The 20,880-nt window shown below is 45.4% G+C and overlaps 1 protein-coding gene across 3 annotated transcripts in view; it reads right to left on the reverse strand.

Annotated features, from left to right (window-relative positions):
* Positions 1-546: 546 nt before the first annotated feature.
* The window catches only part of CCDC150 (coiled-coil domain containing 150), a 163,596-nt gene continuing 143,262 nt past the window's right edge, over positions 547-20,880 (reverse strand). For 2 of the 3 annotated variants that reach the window (XM_073589254.1, XM_073589253.1), the window contains 5 exons: positions 11,143-11,211; positions 10,899-11,045; positions 10,704-10,790; positions 1,526-1,624; positions 547-952 (listed from right to left, as the gene is read on the reverse strand). In XM_073589254.1, coding sequence (XP_073445355.1) covers positions 833-952; positions 1,526-1,624; positions 10,704-10,790; positions 10,899-11,045; positions 11,143-11,211 — 522 coding nt within the window. In that variant the 3' untranslated portion in view covers positions 547-832. Of the gene's footprint in view, positions 953-1,525; positions 1,625-5,504; positions 5,585-10,703; positions 10,791-10,898; positions 11,046-11,142; positions 11,212-20,880 lie in introns of all 3 variants that reach the window. The other variant, XM_073589255.1, reaches the window with a different exon arrangement.

The following is a 20,880-nucleotide window of genomic DNA, read 5'->3' on the forward strand; positions in this document are numbered from 1 at the left end:
GCGCTATCAATCTACTGTAAAGCTGGCCATACAGAAAAGATAGCTGTCAGCAGTAGAGTTGAGCGACTTTGATCGGATCGGGTTTCATGAAACAAAATTTGTTTCAGATGAAACTGATCCGACTAGGGCAAAAAAAGTCGGAGTTTCGTCCGAAACCCGACCCCAATGCAAGTCAATGGGGAATAAAAGTCGGCATTGAGTGGATGAATTTTTTTTGCACTAGTCGGACCAGTTTCATCTGAAACAAATTTTGTTTCATGAAACCCGATCCGACCAAAGTCGCTCAACTCTAGTCAGCAGACAGCCATCTCTCTTGATTTCCCTCACATGATAACACTTGGCTTAGCCGAGTGTTCAGGTATTTTCAACAGGCAAGGATGACAAAGCTGCTGTCAGACTTCGCTGGCAGCAGCTTATCCCCTCTGAAAAAAAAGACATTATAATTCTCATTAATCGATTCTCTTCTCCCCAACAGTTGGAGACCAATCATGAGGCCATCTTTTATCCAATGTAAATAGGGGCCTTTAGATTCAAATGACCAAGGTGAAAAGTGCAACATTTCAGAATTTATTTAAATATTGTGACGTGGAAAAAAACATTAACAAAAAATGGGGAAGCGAGTCATGCTGTCTGTGGTTCTGAGAACGGTTGCTTACTCATCCCTCGTTTTCTACACCGTTGAAAATAAAAAGCAGCAAGAAGAGAAAAAAAAATGTATATTTGAATAGAAAAATAGTAGCTTCTTTATCATAATAAAATATTACTTTGTACATAATAAGTGAAATTAGTGAAATGTCTGAACAGCACTAATCATAGGAGTAACGTCATCATTTTAGGTGGTTTTATCTCCAAGCAGCAAATTTCTGGAAATCAACTGAAGCTTCTGTTTGGTCTCCCAGTGTTCCACAGCGGAGGCAGGAAAGTACGGTGACGTTTTCAAATTGTTTAAATCCTAAAAAATAAGAGACAGAAAGCACTATTCTAGTAAAGATGATTATAAGCACCTGACATCTACTGGACAGTCCAGAGAATTTTGATAATTTATGAAGTCCTTGCTCAATCTTGGACGTAATGGCTAATGGCAATAGAGATCCCTTCTTGGGTGATTAGACATGAGATTTTGGCGAGGATCTTGCTGCACTCTTCAGCTATCTAAGGCAGGGTTCCCCAACTCCAGACCTCAAGGCCCACCAACAGGTCATGTTTTGAGGATTTCCTTTATATTGTACAGGTGATGCAATTATCACCTGGGCAATACTAAGGAAATCATGAAAACATAACCTGTTGGTGGGCTTTGAGGACTGGAGTTGGGGAACCCTGTTCTAAGGCTTAACGTAATGAGACACTGTTGGCCTAAAATAGACACTTAAGCTACAAGTGGGTTTGCTACATCATACACAAAAATGCCAGTACAAACAATAAATCTGAATGGGGAAAACACCATTATATGCATATTTACTCTGTTACAGATGGATGTACATTACATAGAAGTTTGGGGTATTTTGTGTTTTAATACTAAGCTCACCTCCTTTATGCTTTTTTGTCTGTTCTTCAGAATTTCTAATTGCAGCTCATCAAAATTGGACTGCAACCAACTGTGGGCTTCCTGAAGTCTAACTGTGATCTGTGAGTGAAAAAAAGGCGTGCTCACATGAGTCCTTTGTGATGTGGCTTCTGCTGCGATTTTCACAATTTTCAGCATTTTTTCTGCTGAAAGCAAAATCATTTACTACTGTCTGTAACTGTTCATTAGGGAGACTTTTCAAAACTATTTGAGAATGCCAAACACAAGTTATTGGCAACTATGCCAAATATTAGCAATACTGAAGAGACACAGTTTGTCTGCATAATATAAACTACTTTTCTCATACTTTATATTGCAATGTATGAAAGTACTTGTGTACATTACATAAACTTGTCTTTTTGGTACATAGTTAGAACAAAATAAAATCACAGATTCTGCTAAAATGTTGTATACAAAACCAAAGGAAAAAACAATGTGTGTATATACCCTAATGAAAATAAATAAGTAAAAAAGCAAGTGCATTAAATAACATAGGGTACTTGGTAAACACTGTTTTGATCAAAAAGTATAAAGCTGTCCCACCACGGCAAGGTGTACCCATTTGAGACAGTAACTACACAAACGGTGTGAATAGTAGCAGAGTCTCTGGGTCCCAAACGGACACCCAGCTTAAGAGGGACTATAAATGAACTACACAGCTCAGTAGAAAGGAGGCCACACCCTATTTGTACTGAATATAAAAATACAAAAAAGTGCATTTTTACTTATTTATTTTCAATAGGGTATATACATACATTGTTTTTTCCTTTGGTTTTGCTTGCTTTTATGGCAAGTGTGAACATGCTTTTACATCATGCATGTCATTCAAGTCTACTCCAGTTCAGTTTTTTTGTGTTTCTTTAGTATTTTTTTATTCAGTACAAATAGGGTGTGGCCTCCTTTCTACTGAGCTGTGTAGTTCATTCATAGTCCCTCTTAAGCTGGGTGTCTACTTGGGACCCACAGACTCTACCACTATTCACACTAGGTAGGTTTTACCGATAGTGTAGTTACTGTCTCAAATGGGTACACCTTGCCGTGGTGGGACAGCTTTATACTTTTTTGATCAAAACAGTGTTTACCAAGCACCCTATGTTATTTAATGCACTTGCTTTTTTACTTATTTTCATTAGGATATATACACACATTGTTTTTTCCTTTGGTTTTATGGCCAGTGTGAACATGCTTTTACATCATGCATGTCATTCAAGTCTACTCCAGTTCAGTTTTTTTGTGTTTCTAAAATGTTGTATAGTTTGTGCAAAAAATGGCATACATAAAAATCACTTCAGGGCCAAATTTTAGTACAATTCGAAATTTTTTTTTTACAATAAATTAAAGGAATTGATAAACTGGCTGCCAACATCTGCAAAACAAAAAGCCATGCCTGCAATGGCAACATCAAAAGACAAGCAAGCACATACAGTCATGGCCGAAAATTTTGGCAGCCTTCAAACTGTTCCAGAAAATGAGACATTTCTCCAAGAAAATTATTGCAACTGCACTTTTTACACACATTTATTTCCTTTATGTGTATTTCAACACAAAACACAGAGCGAAAAAGGAAAATTGGACATAATTTCACCCAAAACCTCCAAAAGAGGCTGGATAAAATTGTTGAAACCCACAACTATTTATTTGCACACCCTTTGGAATAAATAACTGCAATCAATCGCTTACTATAAGGCTGAGTTCACACGTGGCGTTTTTTTCGCGTTTCCGCGGCAGTTTTAACCGCGCGATTTTGCCGCGAAAAATAAGCATCCCATGCATTCCTATGGGATTCCGCAATGCTGTGCTAATGCTGCGGTTTTTACCGCGGCGGAATCGCTTCGCGGTAAAAACCGCAGCATGCTCATTATTTTGCGGAATCGCGGCGATCCCGCACCCATAGGAATGCATTGTTCCGCTTACTTCCCGCATGTGGCTGTGCACACCATGCGGAAAGTAAGCAGAACAATTGCGGATGCTACCCACGGCCCGGAGGAGAGGAGACTGTCCTCCGGGCTTTGGGTACCATATCCCTGTAAAAAATAGAATTTAAAATAAAAAAATATTGTTATTCTTACCCTCCGACGTCCCGCGCAGCATTCCCCCCTCTCTCCACGCTCCCCTTCCCAGTAGTCCTTTGCGAAAATGCCCGCAATGGCGTCCGATCTCGCGGGATCGCGAAGTCTCGCGGTAATTCGCGCGACGTCATCGCGAATTACCGCGAGACGTCGCGATCCCGCGAGAACTGACGTCATCGCGGGCATTTTCGCAAAGGACTACTGGGAACGGCTGCGCGGGACGTCGGAGGGTAAGAATAACAGTATTTTGTATTTTTTTTTACATTCTATCTTTTACTATTGATGCTGCATAGGCTGCCTCAGTAGTAAAAAGTTGGTCACACTCGTCAAACACTATGTTTGACGAGTGTGACCAACCTGTCAATCAGTTCTCCAAGCGATGCTCCAGATCGCTTGGAGAACGCTAGCATTTTGCAAGCTAATTACGCTTGCAAAATGCTAGTTTTTCCACGGGAAAATCGCGGGAATTTAAAATGCGATTTTCCCGCGGACTGGAATTCCGGAATTCTCGCGGTAATTTCCGCGAGAGTTTCGGTACGTGTGCACTTAGCCTAACAAGCTTCTTACACATCTCAACTGGAATTATGGATCACTCTTCTTTTGCTAACCACTCTAGGTCTCTTATATTTGAAGGGTGTCTTCTCCCAACATCAATTGTAAGATCTCTTCACAAGTTCAATGGGATTTACATTGGGACTCATTGCTGGCCACTTCAGAACTCTCCAGCACTTTGTTTCCATACATTCTTGGGTGCTTCTTGAAGTATGTTTGGGGTCATTGCACTGCTGGAAGACCAATGACGCAAACCCAACTTCCTGACACTGGGCACTATATCGCGACCTAAAATCCTTTGGTAACATTCAGATTTCTTGATGCCTTTCACACAGTCAAGGCATCCAGTGACAGAGGCAGCAAATCAACCCCAAAACATCTGATGCACACTGAGCTTGCAGGACAGCTTTTATCTCTTCAGAACTTTATTGCAAGCTGCTTATTCACCATGCGAACTATGCTGCGTTGCAATCTTTCATCAATTTTTCTCTGCCGTCCAGGGAGATTAGCTACAGTGCCATGGAATGTAAACTTCTTGATTATGTTGTGCACCATGGACAAAGTAACATCAAGGTCTCTGGAGATGGACTTACAATCTAGAGATCGTTGATGTTTTTCAATAATTTTGGTTCTTAAGTCTTCAGACCATTTTCTTCTCCTCTTTCAGTTCTCCATGTTTAGTGTGGCACACATAGACACACAATGCGAAGATTGAATCAAATTCTCCCCCTTTTTATCTAGTTTCAGGTGTGAGTTCCATATTGCCCACACCTGTTACTTGCTCAGGTGAGTTTCAACAAGCATAACATGCTTTATACAAAGTTGCTTACCCAAAATTTTGCAAAGGTGCCAACAATTCTGTCCTGTCATTTTTGGGGTTTGGTATGAATTTATGTCCAATTTGCCTTTTCTCTTTTTTTGGGCTGTTCCAATACACACAAAGAAAATAAACATGTGTATAACAAAGTAAGTGTAATTGCAATAATTTTCTGGGAGTAATACTTCACTTTCTGGAACAATTTCGAGGATTCCAACAATTTCGGCTATGACTGTACATGCATGTATACACACACACACACACACCTGTCGGTACTCTTCTGTTGAAGTAAGAAAAACCCACAATTGGTCACGGAAATAGCTTAGAGTTTACTTCCACAAACTGTACTGTACCGAAAACAAAACTACACACATAAAATCCCTAGCCTTGTCAAGCAAACAATACTTCAAACAAACCCTCCACAATAACAGAAGGAAAAGGAATGTATAAAATAATCAAGATTTTTATTAATTTCAAAACATGGATTTTTGTGAGAACTCACTGTAAAATCCTTTTCTCCGAGACGCACATTGGGGAACACAGGTACTGTGGGTGTATGCTACTGCCACCTGGAGGCTGACACTAAGTGAACAAAAAAAAAAGGTTAGCTCCTCCTCCGCCGCATACACCCTCGCCCCGATTGCGGGCGGAAACCAATTTAGTGCAAAAGCAGTAGGAGAACACAAAAACAAATCAGCCTTAAACGCAGATAATATATCTGAAAAAGGACCACCCTATCATGAACAAAAATGCATATTGATTAAATAAAGAAGAGCCAACTTTGCTAACAGGGTGGGTGCTGTGTCCCCCAATGAGCGTCTCGGAGAAAAGGATTTTACGGTGAGTTCTCACAAAAATCCATGTTTCTCCTTCATCTCATTGGGGGACACAGGTACTGTGGGACGTCCTAAAGCAGTCCCTGGGTGGGAGATTGACTCACCGATCCAAGCCACATGCACCTCCTGCTTAAAGGTGTGTTACCGCTGCTTGGAGTATCTTTCTACCCAGGCTCGCATCCGCAGAAGCCCGAGTATGGACATTGTAATGTTTAGTAAATGTGTGCAGGCTGGACCAGGTTGCAGCCTTGCATACCTGTTCCGCTGAAGCCTGGTGCCGAAGCGCCCAAGAGGCGCCCACCGCCCGAGTCGAGTGCGCTCTGATCCCTGCTGGAACTGGCGTACCTCCATTGCGGTAGGCCTCCTGAATCATTAGACGGATCCATCTGGCTATGGTCGCTTTTGAGGCTGCAAGTCCCTTCCTGCACCCTTCGGGGAGGACAAACAGCGTATCTGTCTAGCGAAAGGGTGCCGTCCGTGACACGGACCTCCTGAGTGCTCTCACCAGGTCTAGTGTGTGGAGCGCTTTTTCCACACGATGTACTGGCGCCGGACAAAAAAATTTTGTAAGACAATATCTTCGTTAATATGAAAAGAGGACACCACTTTTGGCAGAAAGGGGGAACTGGCCTGAGAACCACCTTATCCGTGAGAAATGGGGCTTGGCATGACAGGGCCGCCAACTCCGAGACTCGCCTAATGGAAGTTATGGCTACCAAGAATACCACCTTCCTGGACAGGTATGACAAAGAAATGTCTTGCAGAGGCTCAAAAGGGGCCTCCTGCAGGACCCTCAAAACCAGGTTAAGGTCCTAGGTGTCCAGGGGAGCCCTATAGGGAGGTACCGAATGGGAGATCCCCTGGATGAAGGTCTTCACTTGCAAATTTGTAGCGATCTTCCTCTGGAAAAGGACGGACAAGACCGATATCTGTCTCCTAAGCGAACTCGGGGCCAACCCTGAGTCTAAACCCGACTGGAGAAAAGCCAAGATGTTGGGGATTGAAAAAATCAATGGAGAAAACCCTCGACACCAATCAAAGAAGACCTTCCAAGTGCGATGATAAACCTTCGCCGAGGTAGGCTTCCGGGCGCTAACCATTGTAGCGACCACCTTGCGCCCAAAACCTGCTTGAGTTAGAATCCAAGATTCAACGGCCATGCCGTCAAACGCAGGGCCCCTCAGTTCGGGTGGCAAATCGGCCCTTGAGACAGTAGATCGGGGCGCTCTGGCAGTCGCCATGGGACATCCGTGAGCAGCTGCACCAGATCTGCGTACCATGCCCGCCGGGGCCAGTTTGGGGCCAGCAGAATTGCTGGAACCCCCTCTGTTTTGATCTTCTTGATGACCCTCAGGAGCAGCGGCAGAAACAAGTATGGAAGGCGAAACTGGTTCCATGGCAGAACCAATGCATTCACGGCGATCGCTCACGGGTCTCAAGACCGACTGACAAACACGGGCACTTTGGCGTTCCCCCTGGAGGCCATCAGATCCACATCCGGTGTTCCCCACCATTGGCAAATCTGCTGGAAGACCTCGGGGTGCAGAGACCATTCCCCGGATGCGACACCCTGCCGACTGAGGAAGTCCGCCGCCCAATTTTCCACGCCTGGAATGTGGACTGCTGAAATTACTGAGTGGTTTCTCTCAGCCCAGAGGAGTACGTGTTCCACCTCGCGCATGGTCGCCCTGCTGCGAGTGCCCCCTGATGATTTATGTACGCCAACGCTGTGGCGTTGTCCAACTGAATCCGAACAGGGAGGCCTGCCAGCAAGTGCTGGAACTGTTGCAGCGCTAACCGGACCGCTCGTATCTCCAACAAGTTGATCGGTAGGTGAGCTTCCTGCTGCGACCATCGTCCCTGAGTCGTGTGGCGGCAAAAAACGGCTCCCCAGCCGAGGAGGCTCGGGTCGGTTGTGACCACTAGCCAGTGATCTGGGGGAAAAGGTTTTTCCCTGCAGAAGGGAGGAACTGTGTGTCCACCACCGTAGGGATTGCCTGACGTGGAAGGACATCAGACACCGGTAATCGAGTGTGAAAGGGCTCTTGTCCCAGGCTGACAAGAGGGCGTGCTGCAGGGGACGAAGATGAAGTTGGGCAAACGGAATCGCCTCCATTGCCGCCACCATTTCCCTAGCACTCTCATCCCAAAACGAATGGTGTGATGGACTGGCTGCAGAAGCTTTCTGACCCCTTGCTTAAGCGCTAGAGCCTTGTTCTGAGGGAGAATTACCAACCCTCGGGAGGTATCGAAAATCATCCCTAAAAAAGAAATCCTCTGGGCTGGGACAAGGGATGATTTTTTCTCATTGATCAACCATCCTAAACGAGAAAGGGTGTCCAGCGTGATGCTGATGTTCTCCTCGCATGCCCGAAATGAGGGGCCCTTCACCAAGAGGTCGTCTAAGTATGGCAAGACGACTATGCCCCGGGAGTGTAGGACGGCCATGACAACTGCCATTACCTTTGTAAACACTCTGGGGCGGTGGCGAGCCCAAAGGGCAGTGCTACAAACTGGAAATGCCGACCATCGATGGCAAAACGTAGGAACCTCTGATGTGGAGGAAAGATAGGGATATGCAGATAGGCATTCTGGACGTCGATCGACGCCTAGTATTCTCCCCGTTCCATGGCCGATATTACTGAACGGAGAGATTCCATCCGAAAATGTTTGATCCTGATAAACTTGTTCAGGAGCTTTAAATCCACCACTGGCCTGACTGACCCGTCTTTTTTGGGGACTGCGAACAGATTGGAATAAAACCCCTGAGCCTTCTCGTGCTCCGGTACGAGAACAATGACCCCGTTGCGCTGGAGTGAATTGATGGCCCTTAGCAGCGCCTTTGCCCGGAGTTCCACTTTGGGGAGTCAGGACAGAAAAAAAACGTTTTGGGGGGTACCTGATAAACTATCTTGTACCCTGAGGACACCAGTTCCGCCACCCATGAGTCGTGTGTTACCATGCTCCAGCTGTGGCAAAACTGGAGCAGGCGGCCGCCCGAAAAACACTTGTCCGGTCGTTCCCTATGACGCTGTACTATGTCCTCGAACTCTGGGTGAGTCCAAAATACCCTATGCGGTCATTTCGCAACGCTTAAAGGCCACCTTATGGGCTGAAGCCAAGGAAACATCATCTTCGATTCCTAAAGTCTGATTGACAGCTTTGATGAGACTGTCGACCATTTCCCGACACCCTGGTGTATGTAGGTCCAGGGGCTCGTCATCTGAACCCTGCTCGTCCTCGGAAAAAGATGACGGAGAACGAGACGCCGCACTCACAGATGCCGCTTGCCGCACCACTGTCCTAGCGTTGGTGGGGCAGTGGGGGCAGCACGGACTAATCTTGTGCCTCTGTACAGCCCCATGGTTTCCATACCTAGGGGTGGACTAGGGCTAAGTCTGGCATTGTGTTCCACGTCGCGGGAGAGGTTACGTGGAGGGATACTCACACATGCACGCCCGTTGATGGTTTGGGGAAATCGGGCCCTTTCAATAGGATCCGTTGCCCCTGTCTGTCATAAAATAACAAACTAAAAAAAATAGAAGTCTGGAGAAAAAGGCCCAAATATGTGCCCCGATGCGGGAAAGGATACGCGGAGGCGATACTCAACGCGTGCTCGCCCGTTGATGGTTTGGGGAGATCGGACCCTTTCAATAGGGTCCGTTGCCCCAATCTTATCTTCATAGTCGGAAGAAAAAAAAAAAACTAGTCTGGAGTCATCCAAACCTGTGTGCCTCCAAGGACACTAAGCAAAAAACTGGTTTCCGCCCGCAATCGGGGCGAGGGTGTATGCGGCGGCGGAGGAGCTAACCTTTTTTTTTTGTTCACTTAGTGTCAGCCTCCAGGTGGCAGTAGCATACACCCACAGTACCTGTGTCCCTCAATGAGACGAAGGAGAAAAATGTATACAATAATTCAACAACAATAATAAAGGGATACCTGATGTCATGAGAACAGGCGTAATTCCACTACCCACTCATGGTTAATTAAGAAAAAAGCCCAAATCTAAATGGTCCCATGGCTTGCTAGATTTTACTGGGTAATAAAACCATTTCATTAAATATTTATTCACAACACTACCTAAGTATACCTTGCTGACCGTATATGGATATATAAATCCTTAGAAAAGTGTCCTAGTGCAAAAATTAGGTATACATAAGGTGGGAACTAGACAAATGTAAACAATGATTGCTGGAAAAAATCCTAGAAAGTGCCTCAGTGCACGGAAACAATATTGTAGATTTAAGTATGTATGAAACCAAATGGAAAAAAGGTGCATATACCGTTTCCTTTACCTTAGTGGGAAGCCAAAATGCCCTGTCTCCCACCCAAGCGAGCGCCCCTGGAAGAAAACGGCCAAAAGCACGTTGGGGTGGGCGATATCCACACAGACAGAGGGAATTCTCTCCGTCCTCTTTGGCACATGAAAAAATGTAGCATGCAGCACCATGAAAAAAAATTATAAGGTAGTACTGTGCATTATGGCTGTGAATCCAGCTCTAGAGTGAGCTACTATAGTTACTTGAACCTGCAGCTCCAGCTGCATGTGTCTTCTTATATCTACATGTCTGCCTATCTCTCACTGTGCCAAGTCCTTTCACTTCTCCTCCCATCTCCATAAAGTAAATAGGAGATGTAGCCTCACTGCTCAGGTAGTCAATCTTTTCTTGACCAAGACTGGTTTTAACTGTTTTTTTGTTCGGAAGTGTAGAAAGCAGGGGGACAATGTGGCTTATACGTGTAGACGGAAGCAGAATTCTTTAAGAATATACATTACAAAGTTTCATATAGTGGCTAGTCGTATTGATGTATGAAAAGTTTGTAGAAACAACAGTGACCATTTAATTAAGTCAAGAAGGTCTTACTTGTTCAGAGTCTTCATTAGCAGCTCGTAAACTGATCTCCGTGTCCAGCTTTACTTGCTGTAGCTTCTGAACTCTGCTTTCCAGTTCCTAATAGGAAGACATGATATACTTGAACCGGAAGATTAAAGGAAGGTTTTATGCCATCATATGTTAAGTGAATGTGTTTAGAGTCCTACGATTACAATATTGTATTACCTTACACCTTTGCTCCAGCTTTTGTCTGGATTTTACCTCTTCCAGCTGACTCTGTACGTTAGGTTCTTTTGCATTCTGTGATGTGGCTGCATTAATCTCTTTGCGCATGTTGTCTACTTCATTCATAAACTCTCGAATGCTCTTACACTATAGAAGAAACAGGAATTCCTCTTTGTGCACTTATCAAGATATACTTGGACAAGGTGTCAGTTTTACGCATTATTAGCCATTGCATCGCTCTCACCTGTTCATTATTGTTCTTCTCATAGGATTTCTTCATATTCTTCATACGTTTCAGCTCAGCCTCTAGATCCTGAATAATCACACACAGGAATTTAAATTCACCACCATATACCTCATTCAATGAAGACAAAAATTGTAAAAAAAAAACAACAAAAAACTTGTTAAAGACTTACGACCAGCTGACAGTTAAAAAGAGAAGGTTCACATTTCCTATCATTTTTATTTTTTAATGCTTCTCCAATGAAAAGTGAAGCCACTTTGTAAACAGTATTAAATCGAAGTAGCCTACCATTTTATGTCTACAGCTTCTATGAAACCTATGTGTCTCCATGGCAACAGACTACAAACAAACTGTGTATTTGGATACTGCAGTCTTCACCATCCATCTGTCCACTGCTTTTTTCTAACCTAACAAATGTAAGTTAGTAAAAAGTAGGAGAAATATGTATGGATAAGTACATTCCCTGTACTTTGTCACCCCCATCTAGATTGTAAGCTCAGGGTCGTCATTACTTTCGCTCTAATTATGTATTATATTTACCTATGTTACTTATGACTGTTGTATATGAACCTCTGAATTGTAAAGTGCTGTGGAATATGTTGGCGCTATATAAAGAAAGATTATCATTATAGAATGTGATTGCCGGATTGGAATCCATAGGGCTCCTTGTAGTCTGCTACCTGTAGAGGTTTTAGTCATTTGGGTGCGACGGGTGGGCACACAGGCTGGGTTAGTGTCCAGTTTTCAGGCTCAGTCTGGAGCCAAACTCACAGGAGGCCTTGCCCCTCCCAACACACAGACCATGTGCAAAACAACAGCCTCCATTATATAGGCTGTAACCACAACCAGAGGTGAGGTATGTGGGTAGCCAGACCCGCCCATCTCTCATAGCTACCCACAACCCAATGCACCAAACGAACCTCTTAGTGCTTACGTGCACTAAAGAAGATACTCCGGGTTACATCACAGAGAGCAGCCATCTCTGTGACACATACCTCCCATCGACTACATGGCCATTAGCCTCCTTATATACCATATACACACAGAGGCCTCCATAAGAAATGCAGACCACAAATGGGGCATACTGAAATTTTACAGATTATAAAACGCACCCCAAATTTTGGGGAGGAAAATAGGAAAACATTTTTTAATAAATGGTGGTGTATGTTATAATCTACTTTTTTCTACTTTTACAGTAGCTGACTTGGGGGGCGGCGACGATGTAGCAAGGTTACAGGTGGCAGGGCCACTGCAGCAGAAAGCTTGCGGAGGCAGGAGATGCTGTAGGCCCCTGGATGGTAGGACAGGGTGTTCGGTGGCGGCAGGAGAGGGGAATTGCTGCGGGCCCCAAGTTGGAAAAAAAAGGAGGACCAGGAGCACACGGTAGTAAAAATTGCTTATAAATTTTATTAAAGACCAATACAAACTAGACAAACACATCCATGCTATAGTAACACATGTTTCCAGAGATGTCCCGAATATAATGAGTCCCCCTCACAAGGTGCCAAAAAAATTCCCATATAGATCGATCTAATTCCCATAAAGGGATCACCATATACACAAATCCATATCGCAAAAAATGTGCAGACAAGTGCAAGTAACACAGTAGGGGAAAGAAGGGCTTACCGATCAGTAAAGGGTTAAGAGAGGGAACCCCACGCCAGATGTAGGAGTAGGAGTGTTCGGCAGTGTGGTGGCTCCATCGACATTTTGTGAAGCCTAGAGCCCCACGCCTTTCATACTTTTAAAGGAGGTGGACTTTGAGGAAAATGGCCCCTGGAGGCAGCACATGTGCAATTAAGATCTTAGGAGCCGAGATCTTAATCTGCACGTGTGCCGCCTCTGGCGGCCACTTTCCCAGAGTTTATTGCATCGGAGTGTGAGGCTCTGGGCTTTCACAAAATTTAGGCGGATCCCCCACACCCTCCTACCAGCCTGGGGCCTGCAGCATTGCCCTACTCATGCCTCTGTGACCCTGGGTTCCCACTCCACTGCTGACGTTATGCTCCACCGCAGCTACAATTCGGATTATAAGACGCACCCCCATTTTCTCCAAAAAAGTTAATTTCCTCCAGGTTGCCATGCTTTAAGCAAGGTGGCTTGGCAACATTTTTTTTTTAATCTGTAATTTATTTAGATTTTTTAAAAATTACAAATAATGTGTATATAGAAACAGTCACATGAAGTTTGTATGGCAGAGTAAAACATAAATGAAACCTTTTATCAATGGGAGTGAATAAACAGCCGAGACCCAGCAAACAACTACAGGCAAAATCTCAGCAAACCCATAGCATAACAACTTAATATTAGATTTTATTACCCAGTAATGTTCAATCTATAACATAATAGAGGACTGACAATAAACAAAAGACAAACACCCCCAGGAAGAAGCCAGAGAGGGGTGAAACGCGCACAGACCAGAACACGCTGCACCAGCTCCACACCTAACATTACTCAGTCTACACATATCCATTCACAGAACTACGAGATGTTTTGTTAATACAAGGAAAACAATACTGGGTCAATATGTATTATATGATGAATATGTATTGTGATAAAACACTCCGGGATCGCCTTTGCTGGGGTCAAAGGTCACGTGCGTTCAGCATGAAACTCAGGCGCAGAGCTGGGATTCGGGTATAACTGACACCGGGTCAGGTTTATTAACAGTGAAAGCAATGCATAAAGGAAATAAAACATAAAACAAATCCTTGCCTGTCCGGCACTAACTAAACAAGGTACAACCTAACTACCAACTGGCGGGCTTCTCCCGTCCAGCCAAACAACAGTTGCAGTGGGCACTGCTTTCACTCACGGGTGTCTCTCACACAGACAGGCTCTCTGTGTTCCCAGGCTGAGACACTCACACAACCACCTGGCATCCTTTTATATCCGCCTCCCATTATTCATTAGTAACCAGGTGCGATACTGACCAGACTAGGCCACATAGGAAAGGTATCTGGGCGAGATATACCTGCCCTCATCCACTATTCCCACATGATTCTCACTTATCCCCCCCCTCTGCTCAGACCACTCCGGTCGAACAATGACACCCGCCAAACAGTGCACTCGGGACAGAGCATCTGCATTCCCCATCTGTACCCCTGGGCGGTGCTCCACCGTAAAAGTGTAGGCCTGCAGGGCAAGGAACCACCGGGTCACCCGGCTATTCCGTTCCTTGTTCAAGTGCATCCACTTGAGAGGGGCATGGTCAGTGATCAGCCTGAACTTTCGGCCCACCAGGTAATATTTGAGGGCCTCTAGAGCCCACTTAATGGCTAGGCACTCTTTTTCTACGACTGCATACTTTTGCTCATGTTTGTTCAGCTTCCTGCTGAGATAGAGGACTGGGTGTTCCACTCCGTCCCCCACTTGTGACAGTACGGCCCCGATACCAGTATCAGAGGCATCCGTTTGTACCACAAACTCGCTGCAGAAGTCCGGAGTCACCAGTATTGGTTGAGAGCAAAGTGCTCGTTTTAGGCTATGGAAGGCTTCTTCAGCCGCTAAACTCCATTTAATCATGACGGAGTCTTTCCCTTTTGTAAGATCCGTCAGGGGGGTAGCGATGGCTGCAAAATTGGGTATGAACCGGCGATAATAGCTGGCGATCCCCAGAAAGGCTTGCACCTGCTTCTTGTTGACAGGTTGCGGCCAGTCCTGAACCGCCTGAATCTTATCGAGCTGGGGTTTAACAATACCCCTCCCAATTACATACCCCAAATACCGGGCTTCTTATAGCCCGATGTGACATTTCTTGGGGTTCGCGGTTAGACCTGCCTCCCACAGGTCGTCAATCACAGCTTGTACTTTCTGGAGATGAGTCTCCCAGTCCAAGCTGTAAATGACAATGTCATCTAAATAGGCGGAAGTGTACCACCTATGTGGCCTCAGGACTCGATCCATCAGTCTCTGGAAGGTCGCCGGTGCCCCGTGCAGGCCAAACGGCATATACACATACTGAAATAAACCTTCCGGCTTAGCAAATGCCGTCTTTTCTCTGGCAGCCTCAGCCAGAGGGATCTGCCAATACCCCTTTGTTAGATCTAGGGTCGTAATATACTGGGCTTTTCCTAACCGATCTATTAGCTCGTCGACCCGGGGCATAGGGTAGGCATCAAATTTTGAGACCGCATTCAGTTTCCTGAAGTCATTGCAGAACCGGATGATGCCGTCCGGTTTAGGAATTAGCACAATCGGGCTGGACCAAGCACTGTGCGATTCCGCAATGACTCCTAACTCTAACATTGCCTTCACTTCTCAGGAAACGGCTTCACGGCGCGCTTCCGGGATTCGGTAGGGTTTTATGTGAACTGTGACACCAGGTTCCGTTACGATGTCATGTTTCATTAGCGTAGTCTGCCTGGGTTTTTCTGAGAAAAACTTTTGGTTGTGAAGTAGAAACTGCCTGACCTCAGTCTTTTGCCGCTCCGAGAGAGTCTCTGCAACCCGTACCTCCGGTACGGTATGCGAGCAGACGGGACGGGCCAGCTCCGCTGACAAGGCAGACCGATCTTTCCAGGGTTTTATCAGATTTACATGATAAATCTGTTCAGGTTTCAGTTTACCTGCCTGGTATACTTTGTAGTTTACTTCACCAACTCTTTCCTTAATCTCAAAGGGGCCCTGCCACTTTGCCAGGAACTTACTGTCCACCGTGGGGACCAGGATCAACACCCTATCTCCGGGTGCAAACGTACGGATCTTGGCGCCCCTATCATAGATTCTTTTTTGGGCTCCTTGAGCCTGCATCATGTGTTCTTTGACGATAGGCATAACCGCCGCAATACAGCCCTGCATTTGTGTGACGTGATCTATCACTGTTTTAAACGGAGTGACCTGACCCTCCCAGGTTTCTTTTGCAACGTCTAACAGTCCGCGAGGACGTCGGGCGTACAATAACTCGAAAGGCGAGAATCCCGTGGAAGACTGGGGTACTTCCCTGATGGCAAAAAGCAAATACGGAAGCAAATAGTCCCAGTTCTTCCCATCCTTGTCTATCACCTTTCTCAGCATCTGCTTCAGAGTTTTATTGAACCGTTCGACCAACCCGTCTGTTTGAGGGTGATACACGGATGTGCGTAACGGTTCGATTTGTAACAATCGGCAGAGCTCCTTCATTACCCTGGACATAAAGGGGGTCCCCTGGTCGGTGAGTATCTGTTTTGGTATATCGACCCGACTAAACACATGCACCAGTTCCTTGGCAATCGTCTTGGTGGCCGTGTTACGCAAAGGGATAGCCTCCGGGTAACGAGTGGCATAATCCAAGATGACCAGGATATGTTGGTGTCCACGTGCAGACCGTGGAAGGGGCCCAACTAAATCCATCTCAATCCTCTCAAACGGGACTTCAATAATAGGTAGGGGTACCAAAGGGCTACAGAACCGGGGCTTAGGTGCAGAGACTTGGCAGTCAGGACAAGACTCACAATATACACGAATATCGTGATGCATGCCTGGCCAAACAAAACAGTGTAATATCCTTTCGGTGGCTTTCTGGACTCCTAGGTGACCTCCCATCACATGTCCGTGGGCCAGGTCCAGCACCTGCCGCCGATAGGGTTTTGGCACGACTAATAGTTGCATCGTGTCTTCCCCCTTTTTCTCTATCTGATAGAGTAAATCATTCTCCAGAACCATGTAAGGATATGCCAGCCTAGAGCCAGGTTCTACGGGTACCCCATTTATCACTTTTACATTTGTCCTAGCCTGAGAAAGGGTAGGATCTTTTATTTGCTCGCTTTGGAAGTCATCTTTCTGAACTTCTAAATCCGGCAAACGGGGTGGTGGACGGCTGTCGGCCTCCTCCTCTTCCCCGGTGTCCTCCGTATCACCCGCCATGACTGAAAAAGGGAACTGCAGGTCATTTCCAGCAGACTCTTCCCCCGAGTCTTCCGGGGAGACCTCTTCCAGGGGTTCGGGACCCACACGCGCCCTGGGAGAAGAATCATGTACACTATTACCCTGGGGTATCAACTGATTCTCCCACAATTGCCAGAAGTGGGGAAAATCCCGGCCCAGGATAACATCATGCAATAACGCCGGGACGAGTCCCACTTTATGTTGCACAGACCCATAGGAAGTAGTAATGCATATGAAAGTGGTGAGGTACGAACAGGTGTCTCCATGCACACACGTTACAGAAAATTTGTCTGATGGTCCAGTCGGGGCTGACACCAGACTGGCCTTCACCAGAGTCACCACACTTCCCGAGTCTAACAATGCCAACACATTTTTTCCATCAACAGTTAAATCACTCAAGTGTTTTTCCACCTCCTTTTGACCAGCATTCACACTCCCTACCCGTGCAACCATAGACATGCGGTTTTTAGAGTCTGTGACATCGCACTGCATGGGTTCAGTAGTGAGCGGACAGTTCGCAACAATGTGTCCCATCTCTTGGTAGCGGAAACACCTAACGGGCCCCTTGCTTAGACGATAGTTCGTTACTCTCGGCCTCGCAGTGCGGGCAGTCCCGTTTTCCTCCCCCACTGTCTTAGGGATTTTTCCATCTCCCCTACTCCCTGGAACAGTCTTACCGGTTCCACATGGAGACGATGAAGAACGAGGTGGGGTAGCGTGACGTCGTCTCGGAGTCCTTTCGCCAAGGAGTAAAGTTCAACCAGATCCACCAGTTGATCTGCCGTCGTAGGATTTCCATGGCTTACCCACTTCCTCAGGGCTGGTGGTAGAGCTCTCAGGTACTTGTCCATGACGACTCTCTGGATTATCTCTGGCGCTGTCAACACCTCGGGTTGTAGCCACTTCTTCGTCACGTGGATCAGGTCGAACATCTGTGACCGCGGTGGTTTATCCGGCTGATAAGTCCATTGCTGCACTCTCTGTGCACGGACAGCGGTCGTCACTCCCAGCCGGGCCAAGATCTCGTCTTTCAGTTTGTCAAAGTCCTGCGCAGCTTCAGGCTCTAAGTCATAATAGGCCTTTTGGGCCTCACCGGAAAGAAACGGGGCGATCAGGCCGGCCCATCGTGCCTTCGGCCATTTTTCTCGCACCGCCGTCCATTCAAACGTTGTCAGGTATGCCTCGACGTCATCTTCGGTCATCTTCTGCCAGTACCGACTCACGTGAATCACTCTCCACTCGGCTTCCAGGTTAACCTCATGCAGGCTTGCCAGGCGCTGCGCCACCTGCTGGAGAAGCGAACGATCGGTAGCTGTCATGTCCACCAACTCCTTCAGCTGGGCCATCATCACCCGATTAGCTTCTTGCTGGACGGCGGTGGACTGTACCAGCGCTTTCACCACGTCCTTCATGCTCATGCTTGCAACGTGATGCCCGCGTTCTCCACCACAATGTGATAAAACACTCCGGGATCGCCTTTGCTGGGGTCAAAGGTCACGTGCGTTCAGCATGAAACTCAGGCGCAGAGCTGGGATTCGGGTATAACTGACACTGGGTCAGGTTTATTAACGGTGAAAGCAATGCATAAAGGAAATAAAACATAAAACAAATCCTTGCCTGTCCGGCACTAACTAAACAAGGTACAACCTAACTACCAACTGGCGGGCTTCTCCCGTCCAGCCAAACCACAGTTGCAGTGGGCACTGCTTTCACTCACGGGTGTCTCTCACACAGACAGGCTCTCTGTGTTCCCAGGCTGAGACACTCACACAACCACCTGGCATCCTTTTATATCCGCCTCCCATTATTCATTAGTAACCAGGTGCGATACTGACCAGATTAGGCCACATAGGAAAGGTATCTGGGCAAGATATACCTGCCCTCATCCACTATTCCCACATGATTCTCACAGTATCATATGATATTTTAGGACTAAGCGTATAGGTGGAGTGGTCTACTAAATAGGAACATATGTGATATATTAATTATAGGTTGCATAAGTATAAGTATACTAGCTGAAGAGCACGGCGCTGCCTGGGCATAGTAACTAACTACGGTTAGTTATAACAAATTATAATGATTCTATCTATATATATAATATATAAATAAAGCTGAGTGTAGAGCCCCGCCCATTCCGCATAGCCACATTCACTATAATATCCCACATCATCCCGTTATCCATCCCTACGTGTAATATATATCTAATTACCGTATACAATTATTCCCATAATGTCAAACGCATCGGTTCTGTACTACTTTTGATGTATTCTTGGTTTTTATATGATTTTACTGTTTATGTATTTAAAAAAAAAAAAAAACTATTTAAATAAAAAATGTATTTATTTTTTACATTATCATAGATCTCTTCTTTATCTGCGATTATCTGGTGACCGATGTATTAATTTTCTTGTGCTAATGAAATGCAATGTTTAAATTTGGGGAAGCACAGTTATAATACATTATTTGATGACAGGTTTTGTCCATGCAGCTTTCGCAATATAACTGGAGATAAAAAGAGAAGAAAGGGAATTTGTCCAAATTCTAACCAATTTCTCCTCATCTAGGTTGTGCAGACCAGACCAACTATTAGGGACAGATACTATACTTGACTGGGATCAGTCTAGTTGGGAACTAAGAAAATACAAGGTTTAAAGAGAATCTGTCATCGGGATCGGTCATGTTAAACTAAATGTATGTGCATAAAGGAGCTGTCCTACTGGTTTAATAAGCACATTCACTGGAAGACTCCGTAGCCTGGTTGTGCTTGAATTATCTATAGACGTTTGTGTGCAATAAGCTGTCCGTGCATTATGGCGGGACTGTGGTCTCTGGTGTCCGTGTATCTTGTGGCTGGAGAACAGCCGAAGACCCTATCCAGTGTCTCACCCACTGTCCTGTTCCCATGCAGGAATAACTTTTTGCACACAAACTTCAAAAGATAATTAAAGAACAACCAGTGAACATGTCTGATCCTGATGACAAGTTCTCTTTAAGTAGTTTCATAACACAACATTAATGGCATATTCCTAGGACATGCTGTAAATATGTGATCAGTGGGGGTGTAACCACTAGGACCTCCACTAGAACAGTTGGGACACAGTCCTTTTGGTATCCTTTCTAGTCCTACTACTAGCTACTTCCATAGCTTGGTATTCATGTTTGCTGTGGCCACTCCATTCTCATGCTTGTTGGGATCCACAAATCTCACATTAAATATCTCCTAGAAATATGCTATCAATTTAATGTTGGAGAACCCCTTTTAAGATTTTAAAAAAGGTAACAGTGTTAAAAAAAATATATATATATATATTCAGAATTGGACAAAAAGGATCTGCTTATTTTCCCCTCACAAACAGTGGCACGTCTGCCCATGAGCCGTCTCGTATTGTAGGTTACCCTTGACTGCAATGAACTGCGGTGTCAGACACAAGGTGGTTTGGTTCCTTTTTCTTATTGTGGACATCTCATTTAAAGCAGACAAAGAAGTCTTATGGCCACACCAAACTGGAGACAGTGTGACTATATCCATCAGGCCGTATTCATCAATGCAGCTAATGCACAACACAGTTTAAGTAAGAATAAAAAAAAATCTTTCCACTTTTCCATATAGAAAAGTATCAGTAAACTACCATGGCTGCAGCCTGTGAAAACTTAATGATCAAATGGAGTGACTCATGTTGGGGTCGACGCATGCCAAACTCAATGGTTATGTAAGTATTGTTATTGCAAAATCAATTTTGTTAGAAGGGTCACCTAAAAATCCCACCACAGAATGTCAAACCACTAGAACCTCCAGCTGTAATCTCTATGGAAGCCTGGAACCAAATCCAGTGCCACCACATAAGAAAGGAAGCGATACATTGCCCACAATGA

This window comes from Dendrobates tinctorius, unplaced genomic scaffold (genome assembly GCF_039654945.1).
Source record: "Dendrobates tinctorius isolate UK_male_01 unplaced genomic scaffold, ASM3965494v1 ptg000107l, whole genome shotgun sequence".
NCBI classification, from domain to species: domain Eukaryota; kingdom Metazoa; phylum Chordata; class Amphibia; order Anura; family Dendrobatidae; genus Dendrobates; species Dendrobates tinctorius.